Genomic DNA, 22,211 nt, shown 5'->3' with positions numbered 1-22,211 from the left:
TGTGGCAATTTGTCTAGTTAATTTTGTCCACAAGTTTGTTATTATATTATTAAGTCTAGGATTTGTAGACTTGTTGCTTAGCTTATCAGTGGGCTTATGATAATCCATGCCATGGGTTTTGACATGTAACAAGATTGTGTTCATGATAACATTGATTAAAATCTTATCTTTCTACACTTGATTTAACCAATGCTTTGCTCTATGAGATTTGAGGGTACAACGAGTCTTGAATTCCCTTTAAATGTTTGACAACTTCAAAAAGGGATTCTACGAAACCACGACATGGGAGTATCTTATTATCCTAACCTTTTAGGTGGTATGTAGCTTGGGATGCATGTGAAGAGATTAATTACTCTTGTGATTGCAAATAATAGTGTATTATGGTATGGTATCATGGGAGTGGACATAGTTAGAATGAGATATGGTCAAATCTACATAGGTGTAAACTCTAAATCTATACATGAACACAAAGCGTGAAACCCTTTCTTCTTCTTTCAAAGAGCAAATATATGAATTCTTAAACAAAGTAGAAGTGATAGAAGGCTCATAAGCAAGATAATAAGCCAGTAAAAACTTCAAAATGCCCAAGAGATGTCTCAAATGATCTTGGATCATCGTGGACATGCATGTAAATTTTCTAACTCTATCAATTGAATTTCTCCCCTTTCTCAATGGCAACTAAACTAGTAATACTCTAAAAACTCAGTGAGTCAAGTACAATGCATTAACCACTATGATCACGGAGTACTAGTACCTCTTTAGGCTCTTTACTAATTATACCTATGGCCTAAACACGGCACTAAGTGTGATACTTATTTGGGGGGTTCTAATCATCATGGAAATGAAGTCTAGGTGCAATTTAAGCCAAGAGGCATGCCAAGTTTCTCCCTAACAAAGACAATGTTTCAAGCCTTGATATGCTACTGAATCTTAACACTCTTTTGTAGCTAAGACTTTGTAAGACATGAGATAATATTTGAACCCTAAACCCCCTATCCCTAACCCTAAGGAACCTCTGATCTTCCAAGGAGCGTTAAACCCTAGAAATCTGCGTTTCTCTTCTACCCAACCCAAACCCCAAACTAACCCTAACCGACTGGAAGCAACAGAATGCTTCGAAGAAGCTCACTTCTTCTCACAAGTAGTCCTACCCTGTTCTTCATCCTCACAAAACCTGCTAAGAATTTGAGCTTCACAACTATAACACCAAGCTCTCAAAAAACCTCCAGGTACTATTCCTTCTCTGTTTCTTCTTCTTCTTCATTGTATTCCTCTGTTTCTTCTACATGTCGATGTGTGATCGACCTATCGGAGTATCTTCTCAATGGGTCTGATTGGACGAAAGCGCCTAAAATCTCGGATTTTATTGGTCCCTTGCGCATTGGTCGAACGCAAGATGGACGAGGACGAGGACTCTTCCTCACAAGAGATGTATCTGTTGGAGATATCCTAATAGCTAGCAATGCATTCGCTGCATCTTACAATGACGAAAACAATGAAAAGATGTATAATAAGGCCGCAGCTTTTGTTAAGAATTCCCCTCGAGCTATTCGGCAACTATATTCGTTGGCTGGAGGATTAGATCATCAGAGTTCTATGCTTTTGGATGTGCCCAAAATTGAGCTTTTTGATCTAAAAATTCCAGATGTTGAGCTTTTTGATCCGGCTGAAAATATTGTTTTTGATGAAGACCGCATCAAGCATATCATTCAGACCAATTCTTTCTCGGGAAAAATGGGAATTGTGAATAAGAATATGAATGAACCTGAAACAAAGATTAATGCATTGTGGTTGCTTCCTTCTTTTATAAACCATTCTTGTAGTCCCAATACAAGTCGGCTTTTGGTGGGAGAAACTATGGTTTTTATTGCTGCTAGGGATATGAAAGCTCGAGAAGAGGTAACGATTTGTTACACTGATTGTATGTTACCATTGAGGAAGAGAGGTAAAGTACTTGAACGCACAGGAGGAGGTTTCCATTGTGAGTGCAAAAGATGCACCTTGGAACGATCCTTAGAGAAAGAGTTGAGGGATATCACAGATGCTTATCTTGAACATTATGATAAGGCAGCTGAAGAAGTCTATTCAGTAGCCACCACAAGAGCACAGGGATCATTTTCAGGTAGCAAGGAACTTGCTCTTGTCTTTGATAGGTTGATGAAGAAGCTTGATACACTTAGTTTGTCAAAACAAGAGAAGCAATGGATCTTGGGCGGATATTCAAATGGCTTCTTGGCGAATTTTCTTACTGCAGGATATACACAAGATTTCAAGGAACCTGATAGTTTTGCAAATTCCACTGCAATGGAGGTTGTTATCGCAATGCAAGAAACAGTGCCTGGATTTCTTCGCACATTGACATTGGCGGTTATGCTAGCCACAATATCGACAAAGCCAGCTTATAGAAGTGTATTGGTACAGCTTGCTATGGACGAAAGTGTCAGATTATATGGGAAACAAAGACCTGATGTCATTAAACATATGGCACTCCAGGCTATAGAGCTTGTTCCCTTCTTTTGAGTGCAATTTTCTATCATTCAGGAGTCCAACTTTGTATTGTCTGGCCAAAATATGTGAAACCCTAAACCAATGATGATTTGCCAGAAAATGATGCACTCTGATAATGCTTGTTCAAAGAATTTCATATACATAAAACTATGATGATGTGTCCATAGCTTTTGTGCATGTACAATAAACACATTATTCAAAGCATAGGCAATACTGATGAAATAGAATATCAGTGTTTGTTGAGAAGTGGTCATAGCACATATTATGTTAGGTAATCATTGCATGAACTCTCTGATGGTGTACCTATTTCGATATACAGAACCTCTTTTACCAAAGCAGAAAAGGGCTGTGTTTACGGCTTATGTAACAATAAGGGTTGCGTTTACTGATTATATGGTTCTGGTCAGCACAGTAATAAGGGCTTTGTTCACTGATTATATTACTTTGTGTATATCATCGTGTGAACTTTCTGATGGTTTAACTATTCCAAAGTATACTAAGGTCTGTGTTTACTGGTTATATATTTTTGTGAATCATTTTGTCAACTTAATAGTCATGAATTGTTAACTGTACCTCCAAGAAATGTGTCATTCATAAAATGTGTTGGTCATTACAGACTTTCCTTCACACAGTGTGTTAGTAAACCTTAAGAAAAGAGGAACTAGTTAAAGATGCGGGGTCTATTTTCATGTAGGAGAGTGGACGAGGCACAGTTGAACATATGTAGGCTTTAATTCAAAATCCTAGGACAACTTTATAGTAAGAACGAGTTTCCCATTAATAAGATTGAAATAAGTCTTTTATGATAAATAAAAAGTTTTGATTCTAGATGATGCCACAAATTTCATGGTTAAAATCAGCAACAAAGTCTCCAAATCTCATAATATGAACTATACGTACAAAATGTGCATTCGCATTCGAGAATGTTTCAATCATTTTGAGTATGGTAAACACCCTCGAGATTGGGTAAATACCATACTTTTGTATTCATTATTTATTATAAGGTAAAAAAATTTATGACAAGAAAGTTAAGGCAAAAGGTGTAAAAAAAATACATACGAATGTTTTGATAACATACGCATTCGTTTGCATTTGTATGAAGAAGAATGTTTGCCAAGCATTTGAGTATATTACGTACTGTCTCCCATCATCAACAATATTCAAATAAAAATTAAAAAACAAATAAAAAGTAGTGTTTATGTTGCACATTGCAAGGTACCACACTGCTATATGGGAAATTCTCAAGAAATCCAAATATGATCCCAAGTTTCATTAAGTAGTAATTCTCATTCTTGTCAACATCAATCTCTCAGTCCAAAGGCATATTGACAAAATAACCTGAGATATTTGTTAACTAAAATACGACAAACTTGGAGTGAGCTAATGTAGCCCTCTTACCTATCATCTGTTAGTAACTATCCAATCATCTAATGTGGCAACTAGAAGAACGGCCTAACTTACTCAATGATTGGCACTTCTTTCTGGACAAACATACATTTCCATATGACTTTAAGCCAAAACGTTTTCCATTCCTGATCATTTTGCACACTTTCCATGTGTATCAATTTACATTGGATCATTGCGTTTAAAGTTTACATTGAATACTTCAAGTGAATGAGAAAATATGCACAATCAATAGTATATCGCATACACCAAACACAAAGTTAGTGCCTGAGTCAGATACAATATGTTTAAGTTTGCTTGGAACAAAAATTTAGATGTAATCATTTGTTTGAAATGATTGTACAGGAAGTTTACTGTCATGTTAAGTATATGAATTTGAAAACAAATTGATACAACTCATTTACGATAGAGAAGCAAACAAGTAGAGAATGACCCTTCTGTTCTCAAATATGTACACACGAGACAACAGAATGAATCATTTGTTAGAACCTTTTGATGACAAGGGAAACAGTACAATACAATGATGGCCAAGCTTGAACATCTTATGTGCATCCAACAGCAGAAAAACGTCGTAACTTGTTCTTTACAGAAAACCTTTCAACTGACAGTCTTTAATTTCAATCTGGGAACAAAATTTCTATGCCACTGCTCTGTAAGACATTGATGCTGCAAAGCATCAGAATTATCAAAAAGACTTGATTGGGTTACAGCCAAAATCTAGAAATATAAGTGGTTATCTTTATTTTCATTGCCTTGAAATAACCAATCCCTAAGCTTTGATACGTCAAAACTATCAGCCAATGGTTGTAAAAGATGTGTGCTTAAAATTAAGTCTATAAAGACATGAACGAAATTGTCTTTAGAACACATCTATTGTTTTATTGATCTTACCAAGCTCACTTCTGATATGTGAGTTTGGAATTGCTCCATCAGCCCGCATTCTATCAAGAAATCCTGAAGGTGTCACATTTGCCTTTACGTAAGCCTTCACCAGGGCACAATACATCTTATAGCCACGGGGATATCCTGCATCTCGAAGGTCTTTCATGATTGTTTCAGCATTTTCAATATCACCCTTATTTCCAAACATCTCGAGCATGAGCAAATATGTTGCATACCATGGTTTGCGAGAAGAAAGGGTTCTCCCAGCTTGTTGAGCCTCCTTGAATGTAGCCATAGCTTTCTCTGCATCATCACCACCAACATACATCTTAATAAGTTGGTGGTAAGTCGATGGGCCAGGGCTGAAGGAGTATTCTAACATCTTTTTTACGAGAGACTCTGCTTTATTAAGCATCCCGTTATGCAAATATATGGAGAGAAGGGCATTATACTGATGAAGCCTTTTAATGCCTAGAGTGTTAACAACTTCCTTAAACATCTCTTCTGCTCTCTCAATTTCCCCAGCCTTTCCTAGGGATTCAATCATGATGGTATAGTCATCTACGAGGACTTCAAAAGATCTTGTAAGGAGGTCCCAAATTCGTTTAAGTTCATCTTCCCTTCCCATTTGTGCATGAAGCTTGAGAAGCCATCTATATACCACTTTCCTGCTTTTGTAAGGACTTGACTCAACAAGTTTTATTGCAGTCTCTGCCTTTCCACGTAAATCAGCATTGATATAACCCCTGGCAAGTATGGCATAAGATGCACTGTTAGGCTTCAGATTCTCTTCTTTTTCTAGTAACTTCCACACATTTCGCATACCAACAACATCACCTTTCCTTGCCCTAAGGTCAAGTATCATGTTGTATGTGTACAAATCAGCCTTTACAGCATGGATATCCATAGCTTTCATCAAGGCAGCAACAACACTGATTTTCCCTTTCCCCTTATAGAAGTGCACCATCTGATTATATAAGAATACCTGATTGCTCAAACCCATATTTACCGCTCTTGCAAGTAGTCTTTCAGCTTTTCTTTCCATATTACGCTCAAGATATGCTGCTAGTAGGACACTATAAATCATGGTCGTCTGAAATGCGGGGGGTATTTGTGTGTAATATTTTGATGCTGAGGTAACACCATTAATCTTGCCAATGAGGTCCACATGAATGGCATGATCCATCTCTAGAAATTCATAAGGTTTTTCTTCCATGACCCAATCAAGAATCTGAAATCCAAAAGAGACCAGGATCATGATTGCTATAATAACAAAATATGACTATCAAGGCTAACTTTGAAAACTGAGATCGATCAATCATATTAAACACGTGACTGATATACTAGTTGCACATCTCTGCTACTTAACAAAAAATCAATAAATATGCAAGAAGGCAGCTACAAAGTAAAAAACGGGCTTCATATAACAGTATTCATCACCAGATGCATAATTTTCATGATATTGAAAACATATCCAGATGCATATTATTATCAGTGTATGATTTGATTGCAGTGCTAAAAATAAAATATGACATACAAGGGGTCCTACAGAAAGGTAGGCACTCCAAAAATCATCTCTATGACATACGTATTCTCAAATTTTTCTTACTTTTCTGCTGGTTAGTAATGTGCAGCTGGCTAATATTGTTAAGCTAGGAGAGTAGACATCGTAAAATATTAAAAAGTAGTGAATAGGAGCAGTAGTTATAATCAGTTACATGAAGAGAAGTTACGAAGATCAGAAAGTTGTAACATAATAGTAGTTCTATATAAAATCTCTATTTCGAAAGCTAGCCTACACGCCTTGTAGATGGAGCTCGCTTGACAAAAACTACAGATAAACGCAGCTTTATATGAGCCCATATGATCAATCAGGCGGATAAATACTTTAATTCAGAAACAATAGACACTCAATATGCTGAACGAGTTTCAAATGCATGAATGCAAGCAAATTCCCACACATATGGTAGCAAATGTAAACTTGGAGTCTGGTTCTATGCTTAAGGATACTATACTAGACTATACCAATAAAAGTGTTTGAAAGTTAATATATTTGACTTTGATGAGACCAGATATGGCTCATGCAGTTGGTGTCTTAAATTAATTTATGCACAAACTAGGTGATTCATTACATCAACGGCACCATTGATCATGGGTGATCATGTGTTGCCATGCAAATAACAAAGTAAAGGAGCTGATAAGAGTTGAATTAGAAGTACCGTCATGGGATTGCAATTCTAGACAGTACAATGCAAAGAGTAATAAAGGCATTTCAATGTTGAGCTCCTTTTTTATCTCTTCAATTGTGGCATAAAATATAACAATCCCAATATAATATGATCTCCTATTGCAAGACTTGCAATGAAACTGTGCTCATGCTAAACATTAGTTATATAGCAGGTTAGAATATCAATTCAAGGGTAAAACATGTATAGCTTGTAATAAAGCAAACACAGAAAAGGGAAAAATATGTATTCTCGCAAGTCAGGTTAAGGACCCCAATTGAATAAATTACGATTTCAATTATTTAATTTCTAGGATAGAACTAATTTGTTGATAGCCCAGTTGTTGAAGCTGTTTTGGATTCCAAGACTGTTTGCAACAGTCTATACTGCCCTGTCGATTGGTTAGGCTATACTCCAATGATCAAACTGCCAAAAATCTCTCCAATGCCAGACTTTGTAGATGAACTAAGGAATATTCCAAATAGGTAGAACTACTACATTAAGGAATACATAGAATCAACGCTCATTGCAAGTCACACTGGCATTCTTCGCACCCCAGTTACTGCAGACAAACATTTGGACTCATATTCAATTGAAAGCTGAAGATTCCCATCCCAAAGTAAATTTCCTATACCTAGAACCACATTAGATGCATTCTCATATTATTTCCTCAATATGAAAAGGATATGGACGTGTATGTATTCAAAACAAAAACAAAAATCTCTAATGCTACATTCTGCTTTATTGAATATACTCTCTCTATACATGCAATCCAAAAAATAAAAAGAGTTGCGTACATTCAGCAAAATAACTGAGTCAAATTCTATTAAAACGATTCACCTCCAATGCTCGTTTGTTCTTATTCCAGCTCCGGAAGACTAGAATGGTATAGGTTAAAGCAGGACGTGAAACTACATTTCCTTCCGAAATCCAAGATTTTATCACATCTTTACATCGGAATTGACCCGGTTTTGTAGCTGATTCCTTGAATCTCCTCCAAAGAGATTGGCCCGAGTCACTAAATTCAGCCACGATCACATCTTCTACTTCTAAATCTAGCATGCTTCTAGGCATAAGTGGCAAGCCCGCATCATCACTAATCCGTATTTCTTCACAAAAATCGCTTCTTGTGTTCACATTGCGAAAATCAGGTTTTGGGAAGTCATCAGAATCAGCTCTGTTTTCATGGGTTGTTAAACTGAAAATCTCCTCATCATCACTGCATTCTTCATCAAGGATATCATCCGATTCATCATGGCTTTCATGAACGCAGCCAGTATGATCAAATGCCTGTGTATACGTGAGTTCATCAAGGATGCCATCGCCTAAAGGTGTCTTCATGTGTGAGTCTATGTGCATGTTTCTACTAAAAATCCATCCTCTACATGAGGACCCACAAAATCCACTATTGGCATAGCCCTGAGCTAGCTTGAACACATGGAAGTCCTCCAGATTAAGATAATATGATGGCAATAGACATATCGATGGAGATATTCTATGTAGCAAATGTAAAGGCCGTAAGATCTTCATCTCTCAGTATGTATGTATGTATGTATGTATGTCTCTGTTTTGCTACCCTGTCTCTGCCTTCTTCTGTAAATGTTCTTCTATGTCATGGTACAATGGTCCAAACTTTCAAAACCCTCTTGGAACAAACAACGATAAACAACACATTTGCTAATGTAATATCTATCGTCTTACTATATTTCCCTCCCACATTATCGGCATAGCTTGCTTTCAAAGTGTAGCTTTCTCCAACCTACTAGTCTTTAGTAGTATTTGTCCAATGGTCACACATAGTTAGTTCATGTGTAAGATATGTATCCATGCAAATAGAGTAACCTTCACAAGAGAATGAAAGAGAGTGATATGCATATCATTGTAAGCTTAACATGTTATTTAAGCATTCTAACACAACTTATGCACTCCTCCCTACTAAATTTGCATAGAGGATGTTAGCACGATCCAAGGATATTTTTTGTGGGTGATGTTCCACAATGTTTATACAAAAGTCATTGCCCGGAATAAAATTTCAAAAAACTACCACATGTGCTTGTCTTTAATTCGTCTATGATTATCTCACTTGCAGTTGAGATCCATGCTTGTATTATATGGGATATTAGGATGGTGAATGTTTTTCCATGTGGTCCCTAACCATCATGGGGTTGTTTAGCTCCATAAGTGTTTGCCTATGTACATGGTAGAGTCGTCGTCCCCAAATTTCCAACAAAAGTGTGGGGTCTTGATAAACGGTATTAAAGAAAAAGCAAAAACATGGTACACGGCGATGAGAGCAACTGTGTACCTTAGCGAAAAGGAGATAAATGGCAAATATGGCACATATATTGTGATCTCACAGCTCATCTCCCATCGACAATTATGACGGAACCAATGGATGAACGCTCCTCGTTCACTCAACATCCAATTGGAGGAGTTTTACAAGTAGACATACCAATGATGGAGGGGAGTAATCCCACAACATCTCTGACCATCAACCAACAAACAGTGTGAAACAAGTACTCTAGGTGGTGCCAAGGAAGGAGCGACAGACAAACATAAATTTGATAGGGGGGGGTATCCCACGATGTCTCTAACCATCAATATAGCAAGAGGGTAAAACGAGTTCTATAGGTGGTGCTCAGGAAGGAGCGACAAACACTAACCTATGGCTTGGGGGGGGAGTTTCCGCAAACCCAGAAAGAAAGGGCGAGGTCCACGAGGTTGAGAAGGCGACGAGTTCGGTGCTCGATATAGGCTCTCGGCATCTGGCATCGGGTTGTGCGTGTGGAGGGGGACACATCCAAAGTCCCCCCCATGGATCTGTCTAACTAAGTACATAAGTGAACTCTTCTTCTTCTTCTTCTCTTCCATTGAGACTGTGTGTGTGTGTGTGTTTTCCTCAAAGTTCATTCATTTCTGTTTGTTTTTATGATGATATATGTATGTATGAGCTTCCACTTCCTTCTTCCTCCTTTTGTTTGACAGATGATTATGATGATGATGAGCAACAACAGCCCTGCTCCTGCTCCTGCTCCTCCATCTTCTTCTTCCTCTTCCTCCTCATCTTCCTCCTCCTCAGCCATGGTTGGAACCCCTGTTGTTTCTGCCTCTGCCCCTGCCCCTTCCCCTGCTCTTCTTCCCCCTCCTCTGATGAATCCTTCCCCTAACCCCACTTCCATTAATAACACAGCCCCCTCCGTTCCTCCTCATCCCCCTCTTCCCAACAGTAGCGGTAGTAGTATCACAGGTCCACCTGCCCCAACCCCAAATTCCTCTGTTCCAACCCTCAATTCCTCTGTTCCTGCCCCCACCACTACTACTACCACTGTGGGCGGCAGACCGGTGGTTAGGGTTCCGGTGGACGTGGACATCGCACGGCATGACGCATATCGCGCCTGCAACCCCGACATTGACCGGCCCTTCTCCTCCCTAGAGGATGCATGCCACAGGTAAGCACAATTCCTTCTCCCCAAAACCATGGATCTGGCTTCTTCTACCTCATCCCTTGCTTCTTTTTTCTTTTTTACTTCATGTCACTGATCCCTAAACCTCACAGGCTCTTGCCCTTCCATGTCCTTGCCGATTATGATGCCGACGATGTCAATGACAAGTTCCTCGACTCCACGGGCCGCGTTCTCAGCCGTTCGCAGCTCTGGAATGAGAGCCTCGCCGCCAAAATCAACGAGTTCAAGTCCACCTTCCAGAAACAAGTTCGTGTCTTTGCTACTCTCTCGAAAAAGCGAGCCGAGGGAGAGGCGAGAGGTGAAGAGGGTCTCATGTTTGAGCAATTCCTGCTCCAAGATGAGAAGCAGAAGGTAATGGAAATGAAGAAGGAGTTTGAGAGAGAGAGGGAGGAGAGAGCCCGTGCAGCGGCAGTGGCAGCCGAGAAAACCCGGATCCATCACCATGAGATGGCCATAAGGCAAGCTCATCAAGCACAATCACAATCACAATCTCTTCATTTAGGTCATGTTCCAATGCAAACCCCTATGGCTGCATCGGGGGCTGGGGTTGTGATGAACAATGGCGAGGAAGAAGAGAATGGTGGTGGTATGCAACAAGATGCCTCTCCGGATCAGGAAGGTGTAGTCGAGGATATGTTGAATGGTTGGGACGAAGATGGTAATGAAAGCATCAATTTCCTCACTCCCCAGAGTGGTGGTGGCAGGGGAGATTCCGGGCCCTTGGATTTGAACTCCTTGACATCCACCAGATGAGAGCATTAAACTGCGGATTCTTGGATTTGAACCACCCCATCATGAAGTTATTTCCCCTGTTCTGGGCCGGCCATGGGCATTCAAATTCAAACTCTTTCACAAAGATGAAATCACTGGGGGCCCATATATTGTATTGCTTTTCCCCCCCTTCTTTACTTGGTGTTTGTTGTATTTCCGTTGTTGTGACCTTTGCCCAAAGGAAAAGACCATCACAACGCTTATCATGGATATCATATCTCATATATGATGTTATCTTTTATTGTCAGATCAGTGTAACATCAGAATACATTCTTATCATCACCTACCATGGATCTGAGCAACATCTCAAATTCTCTTCTCAGATCAGTGTTACAAATGTTCTTTCAACAGAAAAGGCTTGGCATATACATGTGTAGTGATTTTTTCTATTGTTTATACGATTATTTTTGTATGCTGAATCATTGATGTTATGATATTATGAATTAAGCAGTCATCCCAGTTGTTAGTAATGAGTCTTCACTTTCTCCATTGGTTTCAAGACTTATGAGAACCATCATGAACACCACAACTAAAGGGACCCAATTGGGAACCCTCAAGAGCCATCAGCTTCTCCATTGGTTCCAACCCATTCATTAATCACCACATTTTAATGGGATGGGAACTAGAGGGTGTTCTATATAGAAAACAACCCAATTAATTGGTGGCTCCAACCTATAACATTGCCACTAAAACTGAATGAGAATTTTGGTTTAACATGAGCAAAGGAAAAGTTGTGTACCATGGGAGCATTTAAATACCTTTAGCCTTACAATATATACGTTCAGCAAGCACCTTGGGTTGAGAAGGGGACCTGAGTTGGAGGGAAACGCTCCCTCCCTGTCCTATCTCACATTCAAACTACGGTCACATAATAGTCACAAAAAGATTTTACATAACTTCTTATGGATGTGACAAGTAAACCAATAAAATTCCATGAGGAAAATTTGCCACTGGATGTATGAAAAAATTTGACTTTAACATGAGCAGGAAAATTAGGAAGTGAGAACAAAGTAACCCAACTGGTTTAACATTGCATGACGAAATTTGATTTCACATGAGCGCACAATACACCCAAAAAAAATGCAGAAGGTATTGCATAACTCTTGAAATCAAACTAATTACAAGGTATAATTGTATTTACTCTTTCGAGATACAACTAAATCACAAAAGCTTCATTCTATTTCGCAACCCTTTTATTTCTGTCATATAACACATTAGATGAATACACACTATAAACATCCTTATTTCTCTCTTCAAACAAACTCATTTCTGTTCTTATAACTATTATTTGACATGTCTAAGATTGACCTACTATTTGGCATATATGACACAGGAGATATGTATTTTTCTTTTTAACTAGAGATGTCAATACTACGGACAGCTGATTTGGGCTCAGGTGGTGCCATCTTGGGAACAGTGACAGTAAGCACACCATTCTCCATGGCCGCCTTCACATCATCCACTCTAGCATTGTCCGGGAGCCGGAAGCGCCGCAAGAAGCTGCCTTGTGCACGCTCCACGCGGTGCCACCTATCTGTTGATTCAGTCTCCTCTTTCTTCCTCTCACCACTTATTTGTAACACACGTCCTTCCTCCACTTGCACCTTCACATCCTCCTTAGAAAGACCTGTGACAGATACATTCAAGTAAAATCATTGCTTAACCACCTGGTAAAATGGTGATAAAATTAATGAAGTAAAATAATTGCTTAGCCACCCGGTAAAATGGTGATAAAATTAATGAATACCATCATGAGTTACTACCTGCCCTAAAACCACTTACTAAATTGCATTCCCTAAATCCATAAACATCAGACACCTAACAAAGAACATCCCTCCCCTAAAGTTACTACCTGCCCTAAAACCTTACTAAATTGCATTCCCTAAATCTATAAACATCAGACACCTAACAAAGAACATCCCTCCCCTAAAGCCTAACCAATAAATTCACCATAATTTAAATGGTCATATACATGAAACACCACAACTCTAATGAAAATAAAGGAATATCAGGAGCCTTAAATGCATCATATTTTAGGCTACATCGAAACAAAACTGCATGAAAAAAGAATAGGGAAACCTTCATCATTCATTATTTCATCATTATTCATCGTATTAACCACATACCGCAACCCTCACTAACAACTAACACAGAAGGATGCCTACGTTAACTAACAGCACGAAAAGAGAAAAAGGAAAATCTACATCCATCATATAACCACATACAGCAACCCTCAAACTGACAAACCTTCTTTATTCATGATTCGATCATTATTCATCGTATTATTAACCACGTACGGAAACGCTCACTAACAACTAACACAAAAGGATGCCTATGTAAACAAACAGCATGAAAAAGAGAAAGGAAAACCTCCATCATCATATAACCACATACAGCAACCCCCACTCGCTAACTGATACAAAGAACGGATTCCTCAAATCACATGAGATGTAAAAGAACAAGAAAATCCTAAATAATCAACGAGGCACGAGGACAAGGGCATGCCACACAGCACACACCAACATAATATGCAGAAAGGTTATAGAAGTAACAAACCCTACACCATTTAATCGCATAGAAAGATGAAAGACAAACAAAATTTGACGAAACACGGTATAAAATCTCATACCAGGGAGGTTGGCTTTGAAGACATGCGCATCAGCCGTCTCCTTCCAATCCACCTGCGTGTTGGCAACCGCTACCACATCCCGAGCAAAGCCAGGATGGTCGGGAAAGCTCCACAATGACATGGAGGATGAAGGGAATGTCGAGGGGAACGATGTCGGGAACAACACTGAATCCGAGAAGAAGGCATCCAAGGGGTCCTCGGATCTACGGCCAGGGCGTCCGAACAAGGAAAGAGCCATGGTGTTCTGTTGGTTTGGGTTTTGATTTGTTGTCTGTTGTTGAAGAAGATTAAAAAAGCTAAAAGATGTTATATACAAATAAAAACAGATGCTGCTTGAAGAGCTTTAATGGTAGCTTGCTTCAGCTCTTCCCAAGACTATTTAAGCTTGGAGATCGACTGCAAGAGGCAACGATTTTGGGATTGGGGGAAGGGTGTTTGAAATTAGAAACTCTGTTTTTTTCTTGACATGCAAACAAAGCCCACATGGGCACATTCTTCCCACATCTCGGGCGGCATTGCATGTGATATAAACTTCTGATTGCACGTGACAAATTTAATTGAACTTAACTTTGCCATTCATGTTCTTCTTCAAAGTTTTTTTGGTCTTAGACTTCAGTTTATGAATCTTTTTCATCCGCCCATCGTGTGTCTGCCCATCGAGACCTCGGTCCACATCCCCCGCCTACTTAGCCTAGTGTCTCTATATCTAGTTGCTTCTTTTCATGGTTATCTGAGTTGTCGAGACCTTGCCCACTTGCCCGTCTACTTAGCCTAGTGTCTCTATATCATAGCTACCCCTTTCCATGGTTATCCGATTATCCCGTCTAGTACACCATTGCTTGTCTCAGATACTTGTCTTTCGTCCTAGCATCCATACATTTCTATAGAGCACCGAAGTCCCTATAGTTATAATCGTTATTGCGGACATAAAGTTTCACCACTCCATTAAGTTGCTTGTGGTTCGAAAGACACTCGAAAGATCAACATGCGAGCAGGTCAATGTATTCTTGTCATAACCTACTCCTCTAGTTGTTGGATTGTTTAGCATTGATTTCATGGGGACAAGTTAACTATGTGGTAGTGAAGTGGGTATTATGTTTTGTTTGTAGCATGAAATCGTTGTTCTTCTAGCTATACATAAGTTTTTTTATCTACAATAAATTGTCAAGATATGGTCACCGTGGTTCTCCTTTTTATGTATGACGCAACTACTTCCTTTACTATTACCATCAATCATTTCCCTACCCATTATTTCTATCTTCTTTTGCCATGTACTTTACTCTGTCTTCTTTAGTAATAGGTTATAATCTCCTCACCCTTAACGACGTATGACTAGATGCGACTCAAATTCTTGTCTCGTTATTGTATATTTGCATCTACATATCTAATGTTATCATAATTCTATGTCCCTTCCATTGGTTGGCCAACAAAGAATTTCTTAAATATTTCGGATATTTGCTATTTAGAAATCTAGCTTCAGAGAGAATAAACTTGCCATGTGATGAAATTAGGTGTAAGAGAGTAATTTTATTGATGTTAAGACTTTTAACATAAAGCATGGTATAACTATTGATTACTCCCTTTTATATAAATGGAGCTAAAGGTTATTTTGATTTGTGACACTTTGAAATATCCCAATGGTTTCTCTTTATTTTCTCAAATACTCCTAAGTTGCAACAATCTCGAAAAGATGATGAATTGATCAAGTAACACATTTTATTTCTGGAGAGAAGGTTGAACAAGGATATTTGGGGAAATAGCAAAAACCATGGGGCATAAGGCAAGGGTATTTGCGAGAAATAATGAAAACCCAAGTGACAGATTATCAATTGGTATATCAGTACGTTAGTTTTGTATCTTAATCGGACTGAGCTCGAAACCGGGCACGACCTATCATGGTTCCAACATTAAATGTTCGTTACGCTACGGCTTCATGTCCTACAGACAGGACTATGACGCAGGACAAACAGAAAAAACAGAAAATACCATGGGGTCATCATTTCCAGTAACACCCACATCCCTGATATCTTCCCTCAAGATATGTTCAGAGAGAAAAGACATCTATACCGGTATGGGAATGCATGCCTATGTTCTCAAACATGGATTGCTTCGTAATGACGATGATGATGTTTCCATAGGAAATGCCATCATTAGCATGTATGTGAAATGTGGTGCTCTTGGAAAAGCATGTGAAATGTTCGAAACCCTTCCATTTTCCGATGTTGTCACATGGAATGTGATGATAAGTGGATTCACTTCTCATGGATATGGAGGAAAAGCCCTTTCTTATTTTGATCAAATGCAGCATGAAGCATTTGCTCCAAATTCTATCACGTTTCTTTCCCTTTTGAAAGCTTGTGGCAGTGTAAATGTGTCTGAAAAAGGGCGAGAAATACATGCCCGGATCGCAAGAGGAAGCTTTCCACTTTCAGAAAGACATGCTATTTGGGTTGGAAATGCATTGGTAGATATGTATGCAAAATGTGGTCTCCTTGAACAAGCTCTAGAAGTATTTGATGAGCTACAGACATCTGATGTTGTTTCTTGGACTGCACTTATGGGCGGATATACTTGGCATGGCCGTGATATGGAAGCACTGAAATGTTATGACCAGATGCTAATTCAAGGACTCTTGCCAAATGTGGCGACTTTTGTTTGCTTATTGAATGCATGCTTTTATATAGGAGCATCTAATAAGGGTCAGACGATGCATTCTATGATTGTCGGAGACAAATTACTATCTAGTAATCTTGTGCTTGGAAATGCATTGATAGATATGTATGTGAAATTCAGAATCCTTGGAGAAGCAAGGGAAGTTTTTGACAGACTTGTAGTTCAAGATGTAGTCTCGTGGACAACATTAATCATGGGATATGTTCATCATGGACATAGTGGGGAGGCAATGTGTATGTTTAAAACAATGCAACTCAAGGGTATATCTCCAAATGTGGTCACCTATGCTTGCATCTTGAAGGCTTGTGGTATCATTGGTTCACTGGCAACAGGCCAAGAAATACATGTAAGTATTGTGAGTGAAGGATTGGCAAAAGAAGTCAGCATCGGAAATGCATTGGTAGACATGTATGTGAAATGTGGTCTCCTCCGAAAGGCACTTGAAATGTTCAATGAACTTCCAGATCGTGATGCCATATCTTGGAATACACTCATCATAGGATATGTTCAACATGGGTCTAGTGAAGAAGCACTACGTTGTTTCAAGCAAATGCAGGGAAATGGAGTCTGCCCAACAGAAGTCACATTTGTTTGTGTTTTGAAAGCTTGTGCCAATGTGGGGGATATTGAAGGAGGCCAACGAGTACACGTGGATGTTGTGAAAAAGGGGTTCTTCGAGACGGATATCACTGTGGGAAATTCATTGGTGGATATGTATGTCAAATGTGGTCTACTTGGTATTGCACGAGTAGTATTCGACAAATTGCCAATCAAGGATGTGGTCTCTTGGAACATACTTATTACAGGATATATCCAGCATGGTTATGAAGAGGAAGCAATAAATTGTTTTGATTCGATGCAACATGAGGGCATAGTTCCAGATGCCATCACACATCTTGGCACCTTAATGGGGTGTGGCCGATTAGTGGCAACATTTAAAGGCCAAGAAACACATGCAGAGATTGTCAAAAGGGGATTGGTGGAAGAGGCTGTTAATAACACATTGATAGATATGTATGCCAATTGTGGAATGCTTATGGAGGCTCAACATGCTTTTGACAGCTTGCCATCCAATCACCATACCATATGCTCATGGACGTCGCTAATCACGGGATATGCCCAGTTTGGGCAGGATAGGATTGTACATAACTTGTTCAACAAAATGCTAAATGAAGGAAAGGGGGCCGATCCAATTGTGTTTACCATTTTGCTTGCGTTATGTAGTCATTCTGGCTCAATCGACACCGGCCAAATGTATTTTGAGAAGGTTATTGGAGACTGCGACATGCTTCCAACTTTAGAACATCATATTTGTATGATTGATCTTTTAAGTCGGGCTGGTCGGTTGGAGATGGTAATAGCATTGATCAAAGACTTGCCATTTTGTGCGAATTCGACATTGTGCCATACTATGTTAAATGCTTCCCAAAGATGGAGAAACATGGAGCTTGGAACATTGGCTTTTCAACATGCACTACAATTAGATGTAGAAGATGCATCTGCCTATGTTTGTATAAGGAATATGTATGCTATACAATGTGACACAAAAGTGTGTGTGTTGGGGGGAGGGGGAAGGGACCTTGATGAGAACCCAAAAACCTAGACATACTTCGAAAAAACATAGGACTTTGATTCCAAGGAATTATTGGTAGGGCATAATAAGACTACGTCAAGAGTTGCACTCCAAGCAAATGCATGCACGATAAAGATGTGAATTAAATTGGCATAATCTTCTACTGTGCTTTCACCTCAAGAAAAGGCACGATACAACATGATTCTGAAAGTTGCATGAAAGGAGAAATGAAACAAAACTTGTGCAATAGCTTAAAACCTTGAAGGGATGAGTCATGAGCTTGAATTTGAAAATTGAGCCTTACTCTTGGAAGTGGATCCAAGATGTGTCCTATTTGTATGTCTTGATGAAATATGTCCATCCATGTAACCCTAGATGAGACCGAGGTGCCATTTTATGCTACGTAAGCATCATAGATCTTCTAAAAGTGTTCAGGCTCTTCATGTAAACCTATCAGCAACCATCAACTCAATAAAAGATAAAAACCATGAGTTAAACTTATTCCAAATTACTTTGATAAGGAATACAAAACTTTCACAGATGGATCCCGTTGACATATAATGTGCTTTAGCAATAGCCTATGAATGTATGGCAAGCTTGGAATGTAAAAGTTAAAGAACTCAACATTAGACAATTAACGATGTGATGACCATGTATAATAGGCTCACTAAACATGCAACATACATGTATAATTTTAATGACCTAAATATTATGGAAATTTTGGAAGTTGTACTTATTAATAACAACCAATTTCGTATTAAAACACAATGTTAAAGCATTGCCTTTGTGCACTATATTACAGCCATGCAACATACATAATTTTAATGACCTAAATATTATTGAAAATTTGTTAATGAGCTAAATATTATGGAAATTTTGGAAGTTGCACTTATTAATAACAACCAAATTCGTTTTAAAACACAATGTTAAAACATTGCCTTTATGCACTATATTAGAGGCATTATGTTAAAGCTAAGGCTATAAACATAACAATGTCGTGTTGAAGCTTGGGTTTTGCATCTTTCTATTTGTGGGTAAAAGTATTGAGTAATTAATGAGTTTGATGCTATGCTCTTCAAAGATTTAGTTTGAGAACATACAATTCTCCTATATAAAGGTTCTCGCACATTTGACATCGACATTTTTTGACAACCCAATAGTTGGAAAACGATGGCAATCGTCCTTTTGAAAACAAAATGCAATACGGAATTGGCATTATAACAGACTATCCATGGAAGAAATGAGTGATAGAGAGTAAAAGTTGTGAAGAGTCATTGCAAGTTAAAGCTAACGTATAAGTTTTCAGCCACTTGTCAAACATCTAAGGAGCACTCACTTTAAGAGCGAGTTTTCAACATGTCCCCCTAAAGCAATATTGTTCTCCTTAAAGATCCTAAATGCAAATGTTGCAAATAAATGCATATAAAGTAAGAACATCAAAATGCTCATGAGGTTTCTTTAGCTCACTTGATGTCTTTGAATTTTCTTTTTTTATTCCCCAAATATCACTAAATTCTCTAAACATAGATCACACATCCACATAGACAATGAATGAAAGGGATAGGGAGAGCTTTGAGCTTTATAGAAAATACTTAACATCTCCCAAAACTTCTGAATGGATCTATGTTACAAACATGTTTGAGCACATCTATTTCACGCAACTATGGTTTCAACATATTAGTTTAGTGTCTCTTCTACGAGTATTTTACCTTTGGTATTCCAAGTCAAATGTTATTAGTTTGACACTCTCTCTCTCATTTAAGATTCTCACATTCTTTTCATTAAAATATGTTCAGAACATGATAATAAAAATTGAAGTACGCATTGAATCTTAAGGACTTGTGCTCACATCTCAACTCGTGCTTATGTGCACCCAATCGAACCACACATTGACAATTTCCACTGTATTTTAAATAATGCAACTAAAGAGATCAAGTCCTCGATAAAAATTGTGTCTCAAGTTCTCAACATTGATTTGCCTTTGTTAGAGGAGTTCTTTCTATGAAGTACGATATGAATGCGCATCAAAGCCACTCATATAATATAACAAATACACTATCAAGTCGAGTGTTGAGATTATAATAGTCATTAAAAGATGATCAAAATAAATATACAAGAGTAAATGCTTAAAAATATTCTTTATACAAGCATCCATTGTCTAGAAAAGTAGCAATATTGTTTTGGAAGTTGTTGTATTGCAATTAAATATCTTGATAATAATGGTGAAACACTTGAGGGCATCTCCACTTTATAATACATGCAACCCACTTTTGATTGACCTAGTTTTGATGTATGAATCTCAAATGAAATATTCATGCATGCATAGGATGATTATTATCTTGCATATTGATCAGAAATAATTGTCTTGACTTGATGCTATCGTTGGCCAATGCCCACATTGATGCTTTACAAGCATACATAATTGTTTATTGGTTTTGTTGAGGTCGACATTCTTGAGCATTGCATTGAGATTGAAGGAATCCAAGAGTAGATATCCATAATCCCAATAAACGGTGCATAATTAATTGTGCTATGAAGACACAAGCAATGACCGGTAGATGGAATAATATGTGGGTAAGTACTTGTAATATTAACAATAGTAAAAGCAAACAATATCACCACAACCTCGAAAGAGGATGGAATATAAATTTGTAATCTCACCTATTATCATGAGATGCATGTGTCTATATTTTATGTTCCTAGATTTTCAATGTTGTAAAGGCAATGCATGTTCCCCAATTTTGTTTACTATTAGAAGGCAACACAGTGCACAATAGCCATGTGTTTATACGTTCTCAAAAGCAACTATGGTAGAAAGTCAAAATACGTGGAACACTCGAAGGTTTAGTTAAAAGATAAACGGAATGATTTTCAAGTTATTAAAGATACAACCCTCACTATGCACGAATCGTAACATGTACATATACAAGTCAAGAGAGGCACAAATTAAAAGAAGAAAGAATGATGTCCCTATGCACATGTGTTTATTAAAGAAAGAAAAATTGTCGTGTCTTGTAAATTAGGAAAAATATATGGTGTAATATAGATGTGTGAAACATAGGCTTCAAACCCAACCCGTCGAGTTGATAGTCTTATTACCCTAACTCAAGAATAAGTTAATTAGAAAAATATAGATAGGGGCAAGAGACAAAATTTATGCAATATGTATCAATGCATATATTGTCTCTCTGACTCTCGAGTTTGAGAACAACAAACCAAAAGAAATGTAGCTGATCAAATAAGTAAGTAAATAAATAAATGAAAGTGACGAAAGAATCTCGTTATCGATACACATAAGATTCTCAAAGTAAGATAGATTAAAATTATTGTCTTCAAATGACTATAACATAAGTCGATCGAGAATGAAGAGATCTCTGAAGTGAGGGAAACACTTGCAATGGAGAGAGTAGTGATGTTGAGGAGATTATGTTGATTCATAAAGACAAGCAACGATAATAGTGAAGGAGATACTCGATCTCCTAAAGGTACCTAGAGCTTCTTACTAGTAATCTAACATTCTCTCAACATTTTGTCGATTTTGCATAATTTATGGGATAACAACCAAATGAGCATGAGAGAGAGGCACAAAATGGTCCTTTGGGGTGGACCAAAGATGAACTCATGTCAGGGCCACACATTTAGGAGAGAGGCAATGAACAGATGATGGCAACACTTTTTTGTTGGTGCACTTTTTTGTGCACAAGGCTAGTCCATCCAAAATGTGGATAAAAGGAACTAATTTCTGTAAGAGGAGTGGAAAGAAGAAGATATAGGATGTGTGTTTTCTGGTTCTACGGAGACTATAGCCGCGGCGGTCACATTGTATTATCCGCTTTACTAATGTAAACATAAGTGAAACTATATCCACATATATAAATTCCACTAAATTCGATACTCAATATGAATATAACTGCATGAAGAAGAAGAATATACGAGACACAAGTTTTGGGGAGGTATGAAGGGTGTAACAATGGCAACCTAATCTTATTCAGTGCTCGTGGCTACTGATGCAAAATCAATGAAACTAGAACTACATGTATAAATTGCACTAAAATTACACACATGATATGTATCTAGATGAT

The 22,211-nt window shown here is 38.2% G+C and overlaps 5 protein-coding genes across 5 annotated transcripts; 3 read left to right on the top strand and 2 right to left on the bottom strand.

The window, feature by feature from the left end:
• Positions 1 to 912: 912 nt before the first annotated feature.
• LOC147869972 (uncharacterized) lies at positions 913 to 3,080 on the top strand. The gene has a single exon (XM_087335429.1). The coding sequence runs from the start codon at positions 1,111 to 1,113 to the stop codon at positions 2,518 to 2,520; it is 1,410 nt and encodes a 469-aa protein (XP_087191555.1). The 5' UTR covers positions 913 to 1,110; the 3' UTR covers positions 2,521 to 3,080.
• A 1,176-nt stretch (positions 3,081 to 4,256) lies between these two features.
• On the bottom strand, positions 4,257 to 8,623 carry LOC147869971 (pentatricopeptide repeat-containing protein At1g07590, mitochondrial-like). The gene is made up of 2 exons (XM_087335418.1): positions 7,860 to 8,623; positions 4,257 to 6,025 (listed from the first exon to the last, which is right to left on the bottom strand). The coding sequence occupies exons 1-2, from the start codon at positions 8,547 to 8,549 to the stop codon at positions 4,772 to 4,774; spliced, it is 1,944 nt and encodes a 647-aa protein (XP_087191544.1). The 5' UTR covers positions 8,550 to 8,623; the 3' UTR covers positions 4,257 to 4,771.
• Positions 8,624 to 9,989: 1,366 nt separating this feature from the next.
• Positions 9,990 to 11,501, top strand: LOC147869970 (uncharacterized). The gene is made up of 2 exons (XM_087335397.1): positions 9,990 to 10,468; positions 10,576 to 11,501. Exons 1-2 carry the CDS (start codon positions 10,005 to 10,007, stop codon positions 11,234 to 11,236), a joined length of 1,125 nt encoding a protein of 374 aa, XP_087191523.1. The 5' UTR covers positions 9,990 to 10,004; the 3' UTR covers positions 11,237 to 11,501.
• An 868-nt stretch (positions 11,502 to 12,369) lies between these two features.
• LOC147869968 (18.1 kDa class I heat shock protein-like) lies at positions 12,370 to 18,520 on the bottom strand. The gene is made up of 3 exons (XM_087335389.1): positions 18,388 to 18,520; positions 13,884 to 14,127; positions 12,370 to 12,881 (listed from the first exon to the last, which is right to left on the bottom strand). The coding sequence occupies exons 1-3, from the start codon at positions 18,403 to 18,405 to the stop codon at positions 12,607 to 12,609; spliced, it is 537 nt and encodes a 178-aa protein (XP_087191515.1). The 5' UTR covers positions 18,406 to 18,520; the 3' UTR covers positions 12,370 to 12,606.
• LOC147869969 (pentatricopeptide repeat-containing protein At4g18520, chloroplastic-like) lies at positions 15,759 to 18,159 on the top strand. Its single transcript, XM_087339320.1, has one exon. It carries the CDS (start codon positions 15,817 to 15,819, stop codon positions 18,157 to 18,159), a length of 2,343 nt encoding a protein of 780 aa, XP_087195446.1. The 5' UTR covers positions 15,759 to 15,816.
• Positions 18,521 to 22,211: the final 3,691 nt, after the last annotated feature.

The sequence above is a fragment of the Azolla caroliniana genome, unplaced genomic scaffold (genome assembly GCF_043228905.1).
Source record: "Azolla caroliniana isolate FFs.n. ecotype wild unplaced genomic scaffold, voAzoCaro1.0.p SCAF_1, whole genome shotgun sequence".
Classification (NCBI taxonomy): domain Eukaryota; kingdom Viridiplantae; phylum Streptophyta; class Polypodiopsida; order Salviniales; family Salviniaceae; genus Azolla; species Azolla caroliniana.
This window is presented reverse-complemented; position numbering and strand designations above follow the sequence as displayed.